Raw genomic sequence first — 23,135 nt, forward strand, 5'->3', positions numbered from 1 at the left:
AACAGAAGCTACAGTCCAATTTAGACTGTTAGGCTATATACGAGATTAGGATCCATATCAGTGTTCCTTATCATGATAGGAGAAGAAATAACCATCATTGTTTTCAATATTTTCCAAGCACAAGCAATTAATTGCATCTGAACAAATAGGGTACCAGATATGGGAAACATCTCCTGAATATCCACATAGCTGGTGACAGGTGTCCAAAACCATGTAAGGGTGACCAGCATCAAACTGAAATCCTATTTCCTGCAACTAATATAATACACACTTGTTCACATTAGTAATTAGTGTTTATTTCAAGATTATTTACGATAGTGGGTTGCAACGAGACCGAGTCTAAATTAATGTCATGCTGATGGCTACTGATTGCCCTAGCTTCAAGAGAGATGTCTTTATTTCTATTCATTGAATTCTGCCAGCTCAATTGGTCTGGTGTGGACAACTTGCAGTGCAAATCAAAGTTCCGATTATCATTTAGAACGAAAGCAAACGTTTTATCAAAAGATGGTGCTTCTCTCTCTCTCTCTCTCTTTCCATCTCTCTCTCTCTCTGTCTGTCTGTAGGGTGAGTTTATCTCCATCCTCAGCGGACACTGACGTGCTTCTCTAGCAGCATAACAAAGTCTCCCTTTCTCTCTCCCCTCCTCCTCTCTTTCTCTCCCTGTCCATTCCAATCTTTCCCGTCCCCTCTCATCGCTGTCTCTCCTCTCTCTGCACTGACGCTCCCGCACCTGCTTCTCCCCACTGCCCATCAGACACCGAGTTAAGCCGCATTCATCCCGGGAATGATGTCCCTTTCTCCCATACACTACGGGAGTAGCGGCCGGTGGATATCTGCGAAAAGCTATTTCTGGTTTATCGAAACTGTTGTGGGTTGAAGGCATGTGAAGATTGCGTTTGGGATTAAATGTTGGTTTTTGAGGGGTTCGTTTCGTCGCTCTCGTTCGAGGGATATGAGGCACTTCTCCACTTTCATCTGGGAGGAGACTCATCAGCAAACAGTCCCTACGGGACGCGGACGTGACTATGTTTTCATAACCCTAAACGGGATGAATTTTGATATTTATTTGTTTATTGGAGATAAACAAAGTCTTAATTTCTAAAAATGGGACTTACGTGTTCTCTTAAAATAGCTTTGGAGAGTGCAAATTGTTGTTGCACGATCGTGGTGGGATGCTTGGATATGATGGAATGAGTGAGATAGAGTGAGTGCACCGCCCGTTTATCACCTAACTTCGGCAAAATGAAATCGCTCTTCTACAGCCGCTTCTTCATTCTCCTGCCCTGGGTCCTCATCGTCATCATCATGATCGATATTGACACCAAGAGGACACCCGTGCGAAGTCCAGTCCTGGGCCGCCCCGGGGGCGCACAGCGGCATGACAGAACCAGACTTCCTCGGGCCAATCGCTCCGCTCTCCCAGTAATATACGCCATCACTCCGACCTACAATCGGCCAGTCCAGAAAGCTGAACTTACCCGGCTGGCTAACACCTTCTGCCAGGTTCCTCGCTTCCACTGGATCGTAGTGGAGGACTCGAGCGTGCGCACAGAGCTGGTGGCGCGCTTTCTCTCCCACTCCGGGATGCCATACACACACTTGAACATCTTTACGCCCCGCCGGTTCAAACGGACCGGGATGCCTCGTGCTACTGAGCAGAGGAACACTGCTCTATCGTGGCTACGGTCACATCGCTCTCGGAAGGACGTGGGGGTAGTATTCTTCGCAGATGATGACAACACATACAGTCTGGAACTGTTTGAAGAGGTAATAAAGCACATTAATGACAGATAGGCTACATGGCATCACTCACACAAACAACAAAGTTTTGTAGTACAAGAGTTTTCAGATAGCCTATCTGTGCAATCAGGCAAAGTATTGAAATAAGCCTGGGATATATTCAAGGGTCATCTCTGGTCCTTGAGGGCCACTGTGTCCAGACACTGATTCTGGATAGAACAAAAACCTGCACATAACTCAACCCAGAGTTAATTTGCCTAAAACTTGTTTTGAGCAAGTTGGCTCTGTGATCTTCTAAATAATTTTCTCTTCAAATAACCTAATTGACAGCAGGGGCTCATCTCTCATTGATTTAAAAATGTGGTTGTGCATCAGCAGTTTTTCGCTTGTTATGTCAGTCACTGACAGTCACTCAATTAGCCCATGTCAGCTAAAACGTTTTAGATTGGTAAGTTAGCCTAGCAGCCTGCTATCTAAATTTTTTGTAATTATGGTCGAATAACCGACTGGGGGGTGGCGCCATTGATCATAGATATCACATTAAAAACTGCAAACATTGTGTCCACCCTATGGCAAAAAAATGTAGAATTGTAGGAAATTAGCTGTAAAACTGCACATTTTTCTCTCCACCTCACGGAAAAGATTATAAAAATGCATGAAATTAGTTATACAATTGCAAAATATTCTCTCCGCCCCATGACATAATGTGTAGAATTGCAGGAAATTAGCTGTAAAACTGAAGATTATTCCCTCCGCCCCACGGAAAATGTTCTAGAAATGCATGAAATTAGTTATACAATTGTTAAATATTCTCTCCGCCCCATGGCAAAATGTGTAGAATTTCAGGATATTTTCTTTAAAACTGCACTTTTTTCTCTACTCCCCACTGATTTTTAAAAGAAATTGCATGAAATTAATTTGAAAATTGTTAAATCTTCTCTCCACCCTATGGAAGATATGTAGTATTACGGCAAACTTGCTTTAAAACTGCAACAATTTCGATGCCCCATGACAAAATGTGTACAATTGCAGGAAATGTACTTTAAAACATAAATGTTTTCTCTTCACTGTCAAGAGGGTGGCCTTAGGTTTTTAACCTAAATGCTATCAGACCTCAGGATAAGACTCAGATGCTGACAGTTCGAAGTAACAAATGTTTATTACAAAAACAGGGGGCAGGCAGATGTCAGTATTCCAGCTGGAGTCCGAAAGGTACAGAACGGCAGGCAGGCTCAGGGTCAGGGCAGGAAGAATGGTCAAAACCGGGAAAACTAGAAAACAGGGACAAGAGAGAAAAACAGGAGTACGGGAAAAAACACCGGTAGGCTTGACGAGACAAGAAGAACTGGCAACAAGAAAACCAGAAAACACAGGTATAAATGCACAGGCGATAATGGGGAAAAAGGGCCGAAGCCTGGTGGGGGGGGAGGAGACAAGCATAAGACAGGTGAAACAGATCAGGGTGTGACAAATGCACTGTAATTTAAGATTTGAAACTGCTAAACTGTCTCTATGCCCCATAGGAAAATGTGTAGAATTTCATGAAATTACCTTGAAAACTAGAAAGAAATGATTGGATTTGAAGAGGGGGCCCCAAGACTTGGTTAGTCAAATCAAATACATTTTTTGGGGTCATATACACATGGTTAGCAGATGTTATTGCGAGTGTAGCGAAATGCTTATGCTTTTAGTTCCGACAGTGCAGCAATATCTAACAAGAAATCTAAAAATTCCACAACAACTACCTAATACACACAAATCTAAGTAAAGGAATGGAATAAGAATATATACATATAAGTATATGGATGAGCAATGACTAAGCGGCATAGGCAAGATGCAATAGATGGTATGAAATACAATATATGCATATGAGATGAGTAATGCAGGACATGTAAACATTATTCAAGTGGCATTATTAAAGTGACTAGTGATCCATTTATTAAAGTGGCTAATGATTTCATGTCTGTATGTAGGCAGCAGCATCTCTGTGTTAGTGATGGCTGTTTAACAGTCTGATGGCCTTGAGATAGAAGCTATTTTTCAGTCTCTCGGTCCCAGCTTTGATGCACCTGTCCTGACTTCACCTTCTGGATGGTAGCGGGGTGAACAGGTAGTGGCACGATGGTTGTTGTCTTTGATGATCTTTTTGATCTTCCTGTGACATCAGGTGTTGTAGGTGTCCTGGAGGGCAAGTAGATTGCCCCGTTGATGCGTTGTGCAGACGACACCACCCTCTGAGAGCCATGAGGTTATGGGCGGTGCAGGTGCCATACCAGGGGTTGGTGTAGCCAGACAGGAAGCTCTCAATTGTGGATCTGTACAAGTTTGTGAGGGATTTACAGTGAGGGAAAAAAAGTATTTGATCCCCTGCTGATTTTGTAAGTTTGCCCACTGACAAAGACATGATCAGTCTATAATTTTAATGGTAGGTTTATTTGAACATTGAGAGACAGAATAACAACAACAAAATCCAGAAAAACGCATGTCAAAAATGTTATCAATTGATTTCCATTTTAATGAGGGAAATAAGTATTTGACCCCCTCTCAATCAGAACGATTTCTGGCTCCCAGATGTCTTTTATACTAGCAATGAGCTGAGATTAGGAGCACACTCTTAAAAGGAGTGCTCCTATTCTCAGTATGTTACCTGTATATAAAACACCTGTCTACAGAGCAATAAATCAATCAGATTCTAAACTCTCCACCATGGCCAAGACCAAAGAGCTCTCCAAGGATGTCAGGGACAAGATCGTAGATCTACACAAGGCTGGAATGGGCTATAAAACCATCGCCAAGCAGCTTGGTGAGAAGGTGACAACAGTTGATGCGATTATTCGCAAATGGAAGAAACACAAAATAACTGTCAATCTCCCTCGGCCTGGGGCTCCATGCAAGATCTCACCTCGTTGGAGTTGCAATGATCATGAGAACGGTGAGGAATCAGCCCAGAACTACATGGGAGGATCTTGTCAATGATCTCAAGGCAGCTGGGACCATAGTCACCAAGAAAACGATTGGTAACACACTACGCCGTGAAGGTCTGAAATCATGCAGCGCCCGCAAAGTCCCCCTGCTCAAGGAAACACATATACATGCCCATCTGAAGTTTGCCAATGAACATCTGAATGATTCAGAGGACAACTGGGTGAAAGTGTTGTGGTCAGATGAGACCAAAATGGAGCTATTTGGCATCAACTCAACTCGCAGTGTTTGGAGGAGGAGGAATGCTGCCTATGACCCCAAGAACACCATCCCCACCGTCAAACATGGAGGTGGAAACTTTATGCTTTGGGAGTGTTTTTCTGCTAAGGAGACAGGACAACTTCACCGCATCAATGGGACGATGGACGGGGCCATGTACCGTCAAATCTTGGGTGAGAACCTCCTTCCCTCAGCCAGGGCATTGAAAATGGGTCGTGGATGGGTATTCCAGCATGACAATGACCCAAAACACACGGCCAAGGCAAAAAAGGAGTGGCTCAAGAAGAAGCACATTAAGGTCCTGGAGTGGCCTAGCCAGTCTCCAGACCTTAATCCCATAGAAATTCTGTGGAGGGAGCTGAAGGTTTGAGTTGCCAAACGTCAGCCTCAAAACATCAATGACTTGGAGAAGATCTGCAAAGAGGAGTGGGACAAAATCCCTCCTGAGATGTGTGCAAACCTGGGTGGCCAACTACAAGAAACAGAAGACCTCTGTGATTGCCAACAAGGGTTTTGCCACCAAGTACTAAGTTATATTTTGCAAAGGGGTCAAATACTTATTTCCCTCATTTCCCTCATTGTTGTTATTCTGTCTCTCACTGTTCAAATAAACCTACCATTAAAATTATAGAAGGATACTTTCTTTGTCAGTGGGCAAACATACAAAATCAGCAGGGGATCAAATACTTTTTTTCCCTCACTGTAGGTGACAAGTCAAATTTCTTCAGCCTCCTGAGCGCTGTTGCACCTTCCTCACCACACTGTCTGTGTGGGTGGAACATTTCAGTTTGTCCGTGATGTGTACGCAGAGTAACTTAAAATGTTCCACCTTCTCCACTGCTGTTCCATCGATGCCCCCTCGGCTGTTTCATTAAGTCCACGATAACCTATTTTATTTTTGTGACGTTAAGTGAGTGGTTGCTTTACTAACAGCACATTCCGAATGCCATCACCTCCTCCCTATTATCTGTCTAGTTTGTTTTGGTAATCAAGACTACTACTGTTGTGCCATCTGCAAACTTGATGATTGCGTTGGAGGCGTGCATGGCCATGCAGTCATAGGTGAACAAGAAGGTACAAAAGGGGGCTGAGCACACACCCTTGTGGGGACCCAGTTTTGAGGATCAGTGAAGTGGAGATGTTGTTTCCTACCTTCACCACCTGTGGGTGGCCCGTCAGGAAGTCCAGGACCCAATTGCACAGGGCGGGGTTGAGACCCAGGGCCTCAAGCTTAATGATGAGCTTGGAGGGTACTATGGTGTTGAATTCTGAGCTGTAGTCAATGAACAGCATTCTTACATACAGTTGAAGTTGGAAGTTTACATACACTTAGGTTGGAGTCATTAAAACTCGTTTTTCAACCACTCCACAATTTTCATGTTAACAAACTATAGATTTGGCAAGTCGGTTAGGACATCTAATTTTCCAACAATTGTTTACAGACAGATTATTTCACTTACAATTCAAATGTTTCAGAAATGTACATACACAAAGTTGACTGTGCCTTTAAAGAGCTTGGAAATTCCAGAAAATATCATGGCTTTAGAAGCTTCTGATAGGCTACTTGACATTATTTAAGTCAATCGTAGGTGTACCTGTGGATGTATTTCAAGGCCTACCTTCAAACTTAGTACCTCTTTGCTTGACATCATGGGAAAATCAAAACAAATCAGCCAGACCTCAGAAAAAAATTGTAGACCTCCACAAGTCTGATTCATACTTGGGAGCAATTTCCAAATGCCTGAACGTACCACGTTCATCGGTACAAAAAAAATAATACGCAAGTATAAACATTATGGGACCACGCAGCCATCATACCACTCAGGAAGGAGACACGTTCGGTTTCCTAGAGATGAACGTACTTTGCTGCGAAAAGTGCAAATCAATCCCAGAACAACAGGAAAGGACCTTGTGAAGATGTTGGAGGAAACAGTTACAAAAGTATCTATATCTACAGTAAAACGAGTCCTATATCGACATAGCCTGAAAGGCTGCTCAGCAAGGAAGAAGCCTCTGCTCCAAAACCACCATAAAAAAAGCCAGACTACGGATTGCAACTGCACATGGGGACAAAGATTGTACTTTTTGGAGAAATCTCCTCTGGTCTGATGAAACAAAAATAAAACTGTTTGGCCAAAATGACCATCATTATGTTTGGAGGAAAAAGGGTGAAGCTTGAAAGCTGAAGAACACTATCCCAACCGTGAAGCCCGGGGGTGGCAGCATCATGTTGTGGGGGTGCTTTGCTGCAGGAGGGACTGGTGCATTTCACAAAATAGATTGCTTCATGAGGAAGGGAAATTATGTGGATATATTGAAGCAACATCTCAAGACATCAGTCAGGAAGTTAAAGCTTGGTCGCAAATGGGTCTTCCAAATGGACAATGACCCCAAGCACACTTCCAAAGTTGTGGCAAAATGGCTTAAGGACATCAAAATCAAGGTATTGGAGTGGCCATCACAAAGCTCTTACCTCAATCTTATAGAAAATTTGTGGGCAGAACTGAAAAGTGTGTGCGAGCAAGGAGGCCTACAAACCTGACTCAGTTACACCAGCTCTGTCAGGAGTAATGGGCCAAAATTCACCCAACTTATTGTGGGTAGCTTGTGGAAAGTTATCAGAAATTTTTGACTCAAGTTAAACAATTTAAAGGCAATGCTACCAAATACGAAGTAAGTGTATATAACCTTCTGACCCACTGGGAATGTGATGAAATAAATACAATCTGAAATAAATTATTCTCTCCACTATTATTCTCACATTTCACATTCTTAAAATAAAGTGGTGATCCTAACTGAACTAAGACAGGGATTTTTTACTACAATTGAATGTCAGGAATTGAGATAAACTGAGTTTAAATGCATTTGGCTAAGGTGTATGTAAACTTCTGACTTCAACTGTAGGTCTTCCACTTGTCCAGGTGGGATAGGGATGTGTGCTGTGTGATGGCGATTGCATCGTCTGTGGACCTATTGGGGCATATGCAAACTGAAGTGAGTCTAGGGTGACAGGCAAGGTGGAGGTGATATGATCTTTGACTAGTCTCTCAAAGCACTATATAATGACCGAGGTGAGTCCTACGATAGTCATTAAGTTCAGTTACTTTTGCCTTATTGGATACAGGAACAATGGTGGCCATCTTGACGCATGTGTTGACAGCAGACTGGGATAGGTAGCGATTGAATATGAGACTGCCGTCTGGGCTGGCAGCCTTGCGAGAGTTAACACGCTTAAATGTCTTACTCACATTATGCCATGGAGAAGGAGAGCCCACAGTCCTTGGCCGTGTCGGTGGCACTATATTATCCTCAAAGCGGGCACAGAAGGCGTTTAGTTTTTTTGGATGCATGACGTCGGTGTCCGTGACGTGGCTGGTTTTCTTTTGGTAGTCCATGATTGTCTGTAGTCCCTGCCATATATGTCCCATGCCTGAGCCGTTAAATTGCGACTCCACTTTGCCTCTATACTGACATTTCGCTTGTTAGATTACCTTGCGGAGGGAATAACTACACTGTTTGTATTCAGCCATATTCCCAGTCAACTTTCCATGGTTAAATGCGGTGGTTTGCACTTTCAGTTTTGTGCAAATGCTGCCATCTATCCACGGTTTCTGGTTAGGGTAGTTTTTAATAGTCACAATAGGTACAACATCTCCTTGGCACTTCCTAAAAAACTCACTCACCGAATCAACAAATAAATCAGTATTATTATCTGAGGTTATCCGGAACATGTCCCAGTCCACGTGATCAAAACAATTTTGAAGCGTTGATTCCGATTGGTCAGACCAGCTTTGAATAGTCCTTGTCACAGGTACATCCTGTTTGAGTTTCTGCCTATAGGAAGGGAGGAGCAAATTGGAGTGGTGGTCAGATATGCCGAAGGGAGGGCGGGGGAGTGCCTTGTATGCATCGCGGAAGTTAGAGTAGCAGTGATCCAGAGTTCTGCCAGCACGAGTACTGCAATCAATCAATATGCTGATAGAATTGAGTTGGTCTTGTTCTAAAATTTGCTTTGTTAAAATCCCCAGCTACAATAAATGCTGCCTCAGGATATATGGTTTCCAGTTTGCATAAAGACCAGTGAAGTTCCTTGAGGGCCGTTGTGGTATCGGTTTGAGGGGGGATATGCTAAGGACTAGAAGTGAGGCGGCCCTCTCTGTTGGCACCATCTTGTCCGGTCATGTCCTGCAGCAGTCATAGTAAAACTCCTTGTATGCTATTTTTAATCGCACTCTAAAGGTCGGAGTTGTGTTATGATTTTGAACGGGTCCCTAATGAAAGTGCTATCAAAAAAAGGGGTCCCCGGCCCCAACAAGTTTGGGAAAGTTTGTTTTAAGTTACGATTTGGGGAGATAAAGAGCCTTAATCTGTGCCTAATTGCAATGTCTAGCCGCAGCTCCAACGATAGGCCTGTGTAAATATCAGTTATTTGATTGGCTGATAGTCAGCCTGCTCGCCCCACATCAACCAGGACATTACAGAACTAATCTCTATGGTAATAATCTGTCGTAGTTTGGTAATGACCATATATTATATATATCATATAGTGTTAATAACCTGACATATAGTGGTAATAACCTGTCAAACCTGTTATGCAGTTGATTTTAGCATTGCACAGATGGTGCCGCTGTCAAACATAGGCACATTTTTTCATATAGCAGCTTTGTGTCCAAAATAAATAATATAGAGATGGACCACATTAGAACTGAATTTGTAGTCAATGAGCAAAAAACATTATGAATAGCCTATAAATGCATACTTAATATCATCCTATTCAATTCTCTCACAATACCAACACCATTCAATTAATACTAAGTGAGTGATGTCACTATAGGCTTACTGATTTTAGAAGAGGTATTTGATCATGCTAGACGCGATGAAACAACACCTGAAAGAGATTCTGTTATTTCTCTCTTATGTATTATGTCTGAGTTGAAGAGGAAACCATCCAGAAACAATTTGCATAAAGACAGATTATTGGATGTTTTCTCTGTTCTCAAGCATTAACAAGTCACGGCTCGGTGCAAATCATTATGTGTGCGAGACATTCCGCCAGCTTTGCTGCCTCGAAATGGGGTGTCAGCAAACAGAGTCGTCCACATCATAGCCTAGCCTACCTCTCTCCTCTCCCCACTCACAGCCAGGCCAGACGGCTACTTTCGGTGAGTTTGCATTTTGCCCTCGGGCTGTAGAGAGTCGTGAGCTAGCTGTAGCGCTAGAACTGCAGCATTGTAGTCAATACTGAATGTCTCCCAAGTGTTTAGTTAAACATAGTCTGTCAGTCAGAAATATGTATTGGTCTGACTTGAAAACTACTGCAACCAGACAGCTTGTCAAATAAACCTGTTCACTTAAAGGCTTGAAGGAAATGGCAAGCCATTTGTCTTACCGATGGCTGAAAGGAAGATGACACAATTTGATCTCTCCCGCCTCAACATGGGTATAAACGACTTGCTGAAATGAGAAGACTATTAATTGGTGTGAAGATAGGCATACATACGTGACCAGAATTGGACTTGAAATACACTGACACATCGTCAGGACAAATTAAATCAAGGGCCATAGTTTCGGAGTGTACAGTAGGCACATAGAGAGGGCACAAAGGAACCGCAAGACAGAACAGAAGAGCAAAATCCAATTCCATCAAACCGATGTGAGCAATTATCATAATTACATACTGGATAGTTTTCTTCTCTCTGGGAGCTAAAGCAGAAAGGAGAGAATCTCATAGAGAGAAATTGTCCGTGGCTGAGTGGATGGAGGGGAGAAGGGAGAAAGAGAAGGGTATTGTAGTGAAGACGATAGAGGGGTGAGAAAGGTGGAGGTGAGAGGGTTGATGAATGCAGAACTTCATCCAGGGGAAGGCCTGCCAGCTCAATGACCTCTCCATCACGGTTGACAACTCCACAGTGTTGCCCTCCCTGAGTGTAAAGAACCTTGGCGTGACCCTGGACAACACCCTGTCATTCTCTGCAAACATCAAAGCAGCTCCTACAGGTTCATACTCTACAACATTGGTAGAGTACGAACCTACCTCACACAGGAAGCGGTGCAGGTCCTAATCCAGGCACTTGTCATCTCCTGTCTGGACTACTGCAACTCGCTGTTGGCTGGGCTCCCCGCTTGTGCCATCAATTCCATGCAACTTAGCCAGAAACCAGCAGCCCGCCTGGTTTTCAACCTTCCAAGTTGTCTCATCACCCCACTCTTCCGCACACTCTGCCGGCCTCCAGTCGAAGCTCGCATCCACTACAACATGGTACTTATCTACGGAACAGCAAGAGGAACTGCCCCACCCTACCTTCAGGCTATGCTCAAACCTTTCACCCCAACCCGAGCACTCCGTTCTGCCACCTCTGGTCTCTTGGCCTTCCCACCCCTGGACTGGGCAGCTTCTGCTCAGCCCAGTCCAAGCTCTTCTCTGTCCTGATACCCCAGTGGTGGAACCAGCTTCCCCTTGAAGCCACCCCCCCCACCCCAACCTGTTATAGCTCTGACTCTACTGGTTGCTAGGTTATTGAAGAAAAATGTACGTTCAGTGCCTTTGATGTATGGTTGTCCCTCCTAGCTATCTTATTAATCACTCTATATAAGAGTGCTGCTAAATGTATAAAATGTAGCACTCACATCTGTAGCCATGAAAAGCTTTAAACTGCTGGTCATTGCTCACATGAACACCATCATCCCAGACACCCTGGACCCACTCAAATTTGCATACCGCCCAAACAGATCCACAGATGATGCGATCTTTATTGTACTCCACACTGTCCTCTCCCACCTGGACAGAGGAACACATCACGGACAAATTGAAATGGTCCACCCACACAGACGGTGTGGTGAAGAAGGCCCAACAGAATTTTAGCTTGTCACCTAAAACCCTCACAAACATTTACAGATGCACAATTGAGAACATCATGTTGGGCTGTTTCATAGCCTGGTATGGCAACTGCACTGCCCACAACCATAAGGCTCTCCAGAGGCTGGTGCGGTACTAAAATGTGATGTGGTCTGCACAACACATTACCGGGGGCAAACTACCTGCCCTCCAGGACACCTACAGCACCCGATGTCACAGGAAGGCCAAAAAGATAATCAAAGACAACAACCACGCGAGCCACCTCCTATTCACCCCGCTACCATCCAGAAGGCGAAGTCAGTACAAGTGTATGAAAGCTGGGACCGAGAGACTGAAAAACAGCTTCTATCTCAAGGCCAACAGACTGTTAAACAGCCTTCACTAACACAGAGAGGCTGCTGCTTACATACAGACTTGTATTCATTGGCCACTTGAATAAACGGATCACTTGTCACTTTAATAATGCCAGTTTAATAATGTTTACATATCTTGCATCCCTCATCTCATATGTATATATGCATTTTATACCATCTATTGCATATTGTCAATGCAGCTCTGTCACTGCTCATCCATATACTTATATATTCTTATTCCATTCCTTTACTTAGATGTGTGTGTATTAGGTAGTTGTTGTGGAATTGTTAGATTACACGTTAGATATTGCTGCACTGTCGGAACTAGAAGCACAAACATTTCGCTACACCCGCAATAACATCTGCTAACCATGTGTATGTGACCAATGCAATTTGATTCGATTTGACCAAGTCTGGCACCAACAGGATTCTGAACAGCTTCTACCCACAAGCCATAAGACTGCTAAATAGTTAACCAAATAGTTACCCAGACTATTTGCATTGACCCTTTTTTCACAGTGTGAAAAAAAGGGTCATTATCTAACCCGTGTTATCCATCTTGTTACCTAGTCACTTTACCCTTACTCACATGAACATATGTATATTGTATATAGCTAAGTTATCATTACTCATTGTGTATTTAGTCCTCGTGTTATTCTTTTTTTCTATTATTTTTCCATTTGTCTCTTTGCATTGTTGGGAAAGGCCCGTAAGTAAGCATTTCACTGTTAGTCCACACCTGTTGTTTACGAAGCATGTGACAAATAACATGTGATTAGATGTATTCCTCCATCCTGTCCTCTCCCATTTCCTTCCTTCTTGCCTTTTCCATACTCTCCCTCTCTTCTCTGTCCTCCTTTTCTCACATCCCTGTCATGTCCTACCCCCCCCCCCCCTCCTCGTCCCTGTCCTTGTCTATTCCCTCAGGAGCAGTGTGAGTCTGTCTAAATGCTGGCATTGTCTACCCTTCAACCCTGAACCCAATCCACCCCCAGCTGGTTTGAAAGGATAGAGACAGAAACAATCCCCCACACAAACACATCATGCATCATTGCATCACAATTTCATAACCTCTTAATTTTCTCCCCTCTAATTTGATTCATTATTTTTTTCCTCCCTCTCGCTCTCTCATTGCTCCCGCTATGCATATTAATCACACATGGAGAAGGCTTGATTAAAATCCGAAAGAGCATTTGAGCACACAATGAAATGACAGCTTCTTCTCTGGGGGAGAAACACATTTATAATGGATTTATACCGCATCATTTAAAGTCCAATTGTATATGCATACACTTCATATATTACCTCTCTTAATAATATGGCGTAAACAAAGGCAGCCTAGGCATACACTGACCAAGTTGCTACTCAATATTAGATAGATGACATGGCTGCATGTCAAATGGTAAGCTTCTGTATTCCCCCCTATTCCCCTGGCTCTAGTCTCTACCACTCAGTCAGATGATGCCTCTGGACAGGACTTCCCTTTCAGATAGAGACCAGGAACTCAGCCACAGTGTCTCACTCCAATTGAATGGGTTCTGGTTTCCTCCATGTCCCAAATCGCTATCAAAGAGCCAGTGGATGTTATGGCTCACAAGAACAATATTTTTTGAATATTCACTTTTCCACTTTTATAGCTAGAATTCTCTGCAGATGGATTCTGTCTGAAGGGTATTGACGAACTCAGGTGTTAGAGGTTGATGTTGGTTTTGACAGTCTGGGTCTATGGCTGCAGAGGCTGGAGCATTTAGTCGCTCTTCACGGTTCCCAAGTCTCCATATGCTTTTCGTATTGAGGCGCTGGTTCAATTGAACATTCATCCTTCTTTCCTCCCTTCCTTGAAGTCATCACTGATCTGTATGTGATTGGATAAATGCAACCACAGTTGTTTCTTCCCGCTGCTCTCGTCACAATGCTATGCTCTCAGATTAACATATGACTGCTACCCCCGTAGGCACTCCTGTAGATCTGAAAGTATCCGAGAGAAGCAACACTATGATAGACGTTTCCTACTGAAAGGCTGGGTGGAATTTCCACTATATTGCTCACAACTATCCAATCATGTCAGACTTATAGGAGTGCCTTGTGGGTAGGGCAAGAAGTACATTTGTAATTCAAAAATTGCATTTTTGTATTTTTAAGGATGCATTTTAAACACCTGAACCATCCCTTAGTCTCAATTAATTGGAGAAATTATGCATATCCAAATGGGCCACAGAAGCTGTACAAAACCGAATTAGAACCAAATGAATGTCCACTCATTTCTTTTGCTGCTCCCTAGTGTCATCTATATGATTCATCCACAAAAGTCATAGCGGAAACAGAAAGGGGGGGGGGGTTTAGTGTCGCGCAAGGTCAAGGGCCACAGCGTTAGAAGAGAGGGCTTCAAAGATGTGTCCATCGCTCAGGGGTAAAGGAGGAGAAGAAGGAAGAGAGAGAGAGCCTTCCCAACAGTCTGTTGAGTGCTGAGAGTGAGAGAGGAGACACGAAAGATGTAGGCCCTGCCCTGACCGTTTGTGTGAAGAATCACACAGCGACATTGTCGCTATGTAATCAAATATTGCCTTGTATGATTTGCCCCTTACAAGTGACTTCCTCCAGGTGGTTTGATGTTCTGAAAAGAGAATTGCACTAGAATGGCATCCGTAGTGGGGCTGGAATAAGGAACAAAATAGTACACACACACACACACAAGGGTACATATGCACACACAAGCAAGCATATTACAGTGCCTTCAGAAAGTATTCACACCCCTTGAATTTTCCATATGTTATTGTGTTACAGTGAAATGGAGTAAATTAATATTTTTTTGTTACTGGCCTACACACCATAACGTCAAAGTGAAATTATGATTTTTGGAAATTCTTACAGATTAATTAAATATGAAAAGCTGAAATGTCGAGTCAATAAGTATTCAATCCATTTGTTATGTCAAGCCGAAATAACTTAAAGAGTAAAAATGTGCTTAACAAGTGTCATGGCCACGACACAAGGCAGATAATTAGTTGCATTGACTAACTCTATGCAATATTGGTGACTAACATATGTTTTGAATCACTACCTCATCTCTGTAACCCACACATCTGTAAGGTCCCTCAGTCAAGCAGTGAATTTCAAACACAGATTCAACCACAAAGACCAGGGAGGTTTTCCAAGGGCTCGCAAAGAAGGGCATCTATTGGTAGTTGGAGTAAAAAAGCAGACATTCAATATCTCTTTGTGCATGGTGAACTTATTAATTACACTTTGGATGGTGTATCTATACACCCAGTCACTACAAGATACAGGTGTCCTTCCTAACTCAGTTGCCGGAGAGGAAGGAAATCGCTCAGGGATGTCACCATGATTCCAATTTTTTAAAATATATATATATATATTTTGGGGTTTTGCTTTTTTTCCCCCAATTTCGGGATATCCAATTGGTAGTTACAGTCTGGTCACATCGCTGCAACTCCAGTACGCACTCGGGAGAGGCGAAGGTTGAAAGCCGTGCGTCCTCCGTAACACAACCCCGCCAAGCCGCACTGCTTTTTGACACAATGCTCGCTTAACCCGGAAGCCAGACGCACCAATGTGTTGGAGGAAACACCATATACCTGGTGACCATGTCAGCGTGCATTGCGCCTGGCCCGCCACAGGAGTCGCTAGAGCGCAATGGGACAAGGACATCCCGGCCGGCCAAATCCTCCCCTAACCCGGACGACGCTGGTCCCACCGCCTCATGGGTTTCCTGGTCGTGGCCGGCTGTGATAGAGCCTGGTATCAAACCAGGATCTGTAGTGACACAGCTAGCACTGTGATGCAGTGCTATAGACTGCAGTGCCTTAGGCCCTTCCATGAGGCCAATGTTGTAAAACAGTTACAGAATTTATTTCCTGTGAAAGGAGAAAACTTAGGATGGTTCAACAACATTGTAGTTACTCCACAATACTAACCTAATTGTCTGAGTGAAAAGAAAGAAGCCTGTACAGAATAAAAATATTCCAAAACATGCATACTGTTTGAAACAAGGTACTAAAGTAATACTGCAAAAAATGTGGTAAAGCAGTTAACTTAAGTTATGTTTGGGGAACACCCAATACAGCACATTGGTGAGTACCACGCTCCATATTTGCAAGCATAGTGGTGGCTGCATCATGTTATGGGTATGATTGTAATCCTTAAGGACTGGGGTTTTTCAGGAAAAAAAATAAACAGAATGGAGCTATGCAAAGGCAAAATCTTGGAGATGAATTCACCTTTCAAAAGGACAATAACCGTAAACACATGGCCAAATCTACTCTGGAATTTCTTACCAAGAAGACAGTGAATGTTCCTGAGTGGCCGAGTTACACTTTTGATTTACTGGAAAATCTATGGCAAGACATGAAAGTGTGTTTTGTTTGACAAGTAATTATTTTTTCTCAAAAAGAGACGGGGCAAAACTATTAGCACCCGTTTTCAATACCTCACCTTGGAAGATAACGGCACTGAGACTAGAATCTTTTATGAGATTTAAGAACACAAAATCAACATTGCAATGGTCATTTCAGTCTCTGGACTTGAACCCCATTAAAAACATGTGGTTTGAATTGAAAAGGGCAGTCCAGAAGCGCAGACGAAAGACATCAAGGATCTGGAAATATTTTTTATGGAGGAATGATCGAGATCCCTCCCAATGTTCTCCAATCTCATAATTATTTTTAGAAAAAGGCTCTGTGCCGTTATCCTGGCAAGGTGAGTTACTGAAAGGTATTGAAAACAGGGGTGCCAATACTTTTGACCACTATCTTTTTGGGATAAAAAAAAATAATTACTTGTTTTTGAGCATACAATATGGCTCAGTAGATGTATTATTTGTTTTATACTCTTTGTTGCCCATCTTTATCAAGGATGCCAATTATTTTGGACTTAACAGTAGTAACTGTACACACAGACACACACACACACACACACACACACACACACACAGAGTCTGGGTCTACACTGCTCCCGTCTGTGTGTGAATTCATTCACAGTGAAAATGTACCCAGGTCTTGTTCTACTCTGCTATTTCATTTAGTGTAGAATCCAGAGAAGAAAGCCGTCTAGCCAAGCTTATTTTCCTCTTTTCACATTTCACCAAACATATCTGCTTTTCCACAAAAGTTAATCAAAAGGGGACCATAGTGCTCTCCCAGAAGTTTGGTTGGTGTGTAAAACCCATCATTTCAGATAAGCAAAAGGGTGTGATGGGTCTGCACTCAAAAAGATGTTGCATAAAACATACTTAAATGTTTAATTTGTTGTATTTTTATCACTCTATCAGCGTACACAGCCGTTTGCAGCCTTCAGTGTGTGGGTACACATTTTTCTTGGAAAATTATATTTTTCAGTGAAAATAATACAAAAAAATGAATATTTTTTGTTTTCCACAAAATAAAGGTGGTTGTTGATCAACTTCACAGATGTATCTTTTTTTTAGGGGGGCAGGCAGTTCTACATATGGACAGATCTCAAAAGTCTAAAACAGCCTTCTTGTCTGCTATCCTCCATCTACACTGATATGAAAGAGCTGGACAAGCCTGGAGAAAATTCACACCAATAATCCTATTGCTTTGACCTCTCCTGTGTTTTCGGATCAGTGTGTCTGTCTGTGAGGCCCATGGGGCTTCTGTGTGTTTGTGTTTGTGTGTCTAACCCTCTCTACCACTGTTTCTCTAGATGCGTTCAACACGGGGTGTGTCAGTGTGGCCAGTTGGGCTGGTCAGTGGGCGCCGGTACGAGCGTCCCATAGTGGAGAAGGGCAAAGTGGTGGGCTGGTACACTGGCTGGAGGCCCGACCGTCCCTTCGCTATCGACATGGCAGGTATAGTGCATTTACTGTAGTTAGTCATCTAAGGTAGAGGAACAGACACCAGTGGTTCCCTTTCAGTTGTTCAACTTCTTACAGCACAGCTATTGGGAGTTTGTACGCTAGCGACCTCTACCGAAGAACATTAGAATCATGCCTGACATTGCCAATGAACACCGTGACTCACATGTATTTTTTTTAAACATTGGAAGACTAAATTTATCAGGCTTTGCTCCAACTTAATTGTCCCACTTAAGGAGGGTGTAGTCATCCTTCTGGATGTTGCGAGTTAAAGGTTGGTAACTATACTAACCAAAATATAAACGCAACATGTAAAGTGTTGGTCCCATCATTCATGAGCTGAAATGAAAATCCCAGAAATGTTCTATGCGCACAAAATGACTACTTATCTCAAATTGTGTACACAAATTTGTTTACATTCTTGTTAGTGAGCATTTCTCTTTTGCCAAGATAATCCATCCACCATACAGGTGTGGCATATCAAGAAGCTGATTAAAAAAGCATGATCAATACACAAGTGCACCTTGTGCTGAGGACAATAAAAGGCAACTCTAAAATGTGCAGTTTTGTCATACAACACATGCCACAGATGTCTCAACTTTTGAGGGAGCATGCAATTGGCATGCTGACTGCAGGAATGTCCAACAGAGCTGTTGCCAGAGAATTGTATGTTAATTTCCCTACAGTAAGCCGCCTCCCATGTTGATTTAGAGAATTTGGCAGTACGACCAACCGGCCTCACAAATGCAGACCACGTGTAACCATACTCACCAAATACTCACCTTCTATGGCCACTGGCACCCGGTAGAAGTCTGCTCTTCACTGATGAATCCCAGTTTCAACTGTACCGGGCAGATGGCGTGTGGGCGAGCGGTTTGCTGATGTCAATGTTGTGAACAGAGTGCCCCGTTGTGGCGGTGGGTTATGATATGGGCAGGCATAAGCTACAAACAACAAACACAATATATTTTATTGATGGCAATTTGAAAGCACAGAGGTACCGTGACGAGATCCTGAGGCCCATTATCGTGACATTCATCCGCCGCCATCACCTCCTTTTTCAGCATAATAATGCACTGCCCCATGTCGCAAGGATCTGCACACAATTCCTGGAAGCTGGAAATGTCCCAGTACTTCCAAGCGTGTTTCAGTTCCCGCCAATATCCAGCAACTTTGCACAGGCATTGAAGATGAATCGGACAATATTCCGCAGGCCACAATCAACAGCCTGATCACCTCTATGCAAAGGAGATGTGTCTCGCTGCATGAGGCAAATGATGGTCACACCAGATACTGGCTGTTTTCCTCATCCATGCACCTACCTATTTTTAAAAGGTACTGTATCTGTGACCAACAGATGCATATCTATATTCCCAGTCATGTGAAATCCATAGATTAGAGCCTAATTCATTTATTTAAATTGACTGATATCCTTATACAAACTGTAACTCAGTAAAACAACGAAGGCTAAGAAGCCGGGTTTAGGTTCAAGACCATGCCCAAATAATATTAATAGAAACACACATTTTATTGCCTGGTATGTCTCGTTGTGGTGCTTGCTACGGCTGCCTCCGCTCGGGTCAGTAACAGTGGCTTGCCCAGCAGCTGGCACTGTTCCCCTAGTCCATGGTGCGCACAGGTTCCCTTGGCAAACGTGTGGAATTCTCATGGCTTCCTCTCACAGGTGCCCGTACCTCGGCTAGGTCTGAGTAAAGGGACCCGGGGATGAATTGGGGCCTGGGCCGGATCAAATGCCTTGTCTGCCTGGGCATGCAGAAACTGCCCTAACTCAACCCAGTTGCTGTGCACTGTCTCCAAATAAGTGCGAAGTGAGACGACTTGAAGGGAGAGGGCAGCTGGGTCAGTAAACACTCCCTGCTTGGTGCCTGTGCCTGCCTCAGTCAAGCACCGTTCACCTCTCTTCCCAGACTTGGTTGATAATCCAATTTTATGTGGACGGGATCAGGCTAGCTAAACAGCGCCGCATAGCGTGCTAGCCAGGTTAGCTGACTTTTCAAGGCGAGCTAGCGTACTGCCACTGGCAATTCCTACCTCCCATGGTGGAATTGTTTGTGTAGCGTGCTCTCTCTCTCTCGTTTAGCATACGTTCCTTTCAGTCTCTTGGTTATTCTAGATGAACCGTGTTGCATTCGGAGAGATTTTCGAGACCGAAGGAAGACGCCACTCATTGTTCTTTGGCTAGTTCCTTGTTGGCAGCGGGCTTGGCAAGTGCTAGCCCACAGGGATAATGCAGATAGCTGGGTTCTGGCATAGCAAGACTAAGAAGCCGTATGGCTGACGTCGGTTAGCATACGGTACTGTGACAACAGTGCCTCCGTGTTTGGCTATGGCCGACCTGGGTACATTGTCGGCCATTGCTGGAGTTCCTATACCCATAAAAGGGCCAGGTTTCAGGCGGGCTATACAGTACCAGGTGCTCTTTGTCCAAAGAGCACACCTCTCCCCACAGGTGGCATATTACTGGATTCATTGCTGATTCCTCCCTCTAGCTCACTGGTCCCTTTGAGGTGCTTAGTCATACAGATTATGGACTCGGTAGGTGGTTGGAAATCATGCTTTTATCCCACACACAGTCGCTGTGGTTCTTATGAACTCCAAAATGAGCTGTCTTTCTCCTCGTCAATGCATTTCATTCCTGGGAATTGGATTCAATTATGTATTGCCCTGTCTGTTATCACAGATGGGGTACATTTTTCAGAGCTGTCTGTCCCTTTTTCCAGCTGGCTTACAAGGTGCAGTGTCACCGGTACCTATGACTGATGGGCATGATAACCTCTATGATAAAGTTTTTTTTTACAAGCATACAGGGGTTATTTCAGCATGTCATGTGGGAATTGATGGTGCCACTCCAGGGGCTCATCCCCTGGCAGTGCAGTTTTTAAAAGGTATATGCAGTCTTCGGCCGGTTTCTAAACCAATTGCGCCCATTCGGGATTTGGGTGCAGGTAGCATAGGACAGCAGGTAACCTAGGGGTTAGAGCATTGGGCCAGTAATCGAAAGGTCGCTGGTACTAATACCCGAGCAGGCAAGGTGAAAAATCTGTCAATCTGCCCTTATGGCTGGGGCAGGAGAGGGTCATTAGGCAGCGCGCAGATTGTGAAACACTCAGGTACAGGAGGATTTCCTATTGGGTTGGAACTCTGAATGGTTTGCCGGTAGGCCATTTCATATTGTGTCAGCAAAAGCCGGGCCGGGATGTGATTTCATGTCCCCATAGCTGTGTTGTACCGAGTTGTCAGACTGAAAGGGAATGTACAGTTATGACTATAACTACTGTTCTCTGAAGGAGGGAAACGAGGTACAACAGCTGTTCGGACCCGTTCCGCCCAGTTCTGGGCTTGGTGAAGAGTGGTACTGAATTGAAAGAATGAATTTGTGCCTGGTGTTTATCACCTGTGGAAGGCGGGGCTTCCGGTGAGGCCCTGTGTTCATTGGCCTTGTCAGGCATGATTCTAATGTTCTTCAGTAGAGGTCCGTAGCGCACAAACTCCCGATAGCTGTGTTGTACCCCACTCCCTCTTTCAGGAAACAATAGTTATAGTCATAACGTTTTCAGTTTGGAATACATCCCAACTTGGTGGTGTAAACTGCTCCACACAATGAATGGCCTTTTGTGTTTGGGGAGTTCCCTCTCTGAAAGGGTCAGTCAGGGACAAGCTTCTGTAAGCACATTTAAAAGTAAAGTGGGACGCCGTGATGCTGCTCACCACTTCAGCCCCATCTCTCTCTTTCGCCTGTCTCTCTCTTGCTCTCTGCACAAAACAAACCCATCTAGTGGTCCCTGCGGCATGAATGGTCCCACTAACCACACATACTAACACTCAGGAGTGCACATAAATGGTCACAGCCAGACAAGTGATACACACAAAAGACACAGATACACGCGTACACCCACGTGTTTTCACACTTGCATACGCATGCACAATAACCCCCTTTAATCACTATACATCCAGTGTAGAATGGGCAGTGTTGAGCAGTGAATAAATTGCAGCTTTTGCCTTAATAACTTGTATTGTGGTATTGGAGGCTATTGTTGGCAGCCAAATGAGCCCACTAAGCTGTCCCATCTCTACTCCATCCCATTTAATAGGCCACAATTGGACCAGAGAATGAGGAGATGGTTTAGTATTCTTCTGGTGCAGGCACACACACACACACACACACACACACACACACAATTCTGTACATCTCTACCCTTATTTTACCTGGTAAGTAATAAAACATTTCAAAACGAAGATGTCTTGATTGCGTATCAAATCAAATTTTAATTGTCGCATACACTGAATACCGTGAAATGTTAAAATAAAATATTTACTAACTAAACTAAAGTAAAAAATTAAAGAAGTAACACAATAAAAAAACAATAATGAGGCTATGCAAATAGTCCGGGTGGCCGTTTGATGAATTGTTCAGCAGTCTTATGGCTTGTGGGTAGAAGCTGTAAAGGAGCCTTTTGGACCTAGACTTGGTGCTCCAGTACTGCTTGCCATGCAGTAGCAGAGAGAACAGTCTATGACTTGGGTGACTGGAGTCTTTGACAATTTTTGGGACCTTCCTCTGACACCGCCTAGTATATAAGTCCTGGATGTTAGGAAGCTTTGCCCCAGTGCCGTACTGGGCCATACGCACTACCCTCTGTTGCGCCTTCCGGTTGGATGCGGAGCAGTTGTCATACCAGGCAGTGATGCAACCAGTCAGGATGCTCTCAGTGGTTCAGCTGTAGAACTTTTTGAGAATCTTGGGACCCATGCCAAGTCTTTTCAATTTCCTGATGAGGATAAGGCGTTGTCGTGCCCTCTTTAAACATTTCTTGGTGTGTTTGGACCATGATAGTTTGTTGGTGATGTGGACACCAAGGAACTTGAAACTCTCGACCCGCTCCCATGTGAAAGGGGGCGTGTTCGGCCCTCATTTTCCTGTATTCCACAATCTCCTTTGTTTTGCTCACGTTGAGGGAGAGGTTGTTGTCCTGGCACCACACTGCCAGGTCTCTGACCTCCTCCCTATAGGCTATCCCATTGTTGTCGGTGATCAGGCCTACCACTGTTGTGTCTTCAGCAAACGTAATAATGGTGTTGGAGTTGTGCTTGGCCATGCAGTCGTGGGTGAACAGGGAGTATAGGAGGG

At 43.9% G+C, this 23,135-nt stretch overlaps 1 protein-coding gene across 1 annotated transcript in view; it reads left to right on the forward strand.

Annotated features, from left to right (window-relative positions):
• Window positions 1-307: 307 nt before the first annotated feature.
• Window positions 308-23,135, forward strand: part of LOC110502459 (galactosylgalactosylxylosylprotein 3-beta-glucuronosyltransferase 2) — a 37,105-nt gene continuing 14,277 nt past the window's right edge. Inside the window, exons 1-2 of the mRNA XM_021580482.3 lie at window positions 308-1,770; window positions 17,836-17,980. Coding sequence (XP_021436157.3) covers window positions 1,246-1,770; window positions 17,836-17,980 — 670 coding nt within the window. The 5' untranslated portion in view covers window positions 308-1,245. The remainder of the gene's footprint in view (window positions 1,771-17,835; window positions 17,981-23,135) is intronic.

Source organism: Oncorhynchus mykiss, chromosome 23 (assembly GCF_057628025.1).
Source record: "Oncorhynchus mykiss isolate SJ-2025 chromosome 23, ASM5762802v1, whole genome shotgun sequence".
Lineage (NCBI taxonomy): Eukaryota > Metazoa > Chordata > Actinopteri > Salmoniformes > Salmonidae > Oncorhynchus > Oncorhynchus mykiss.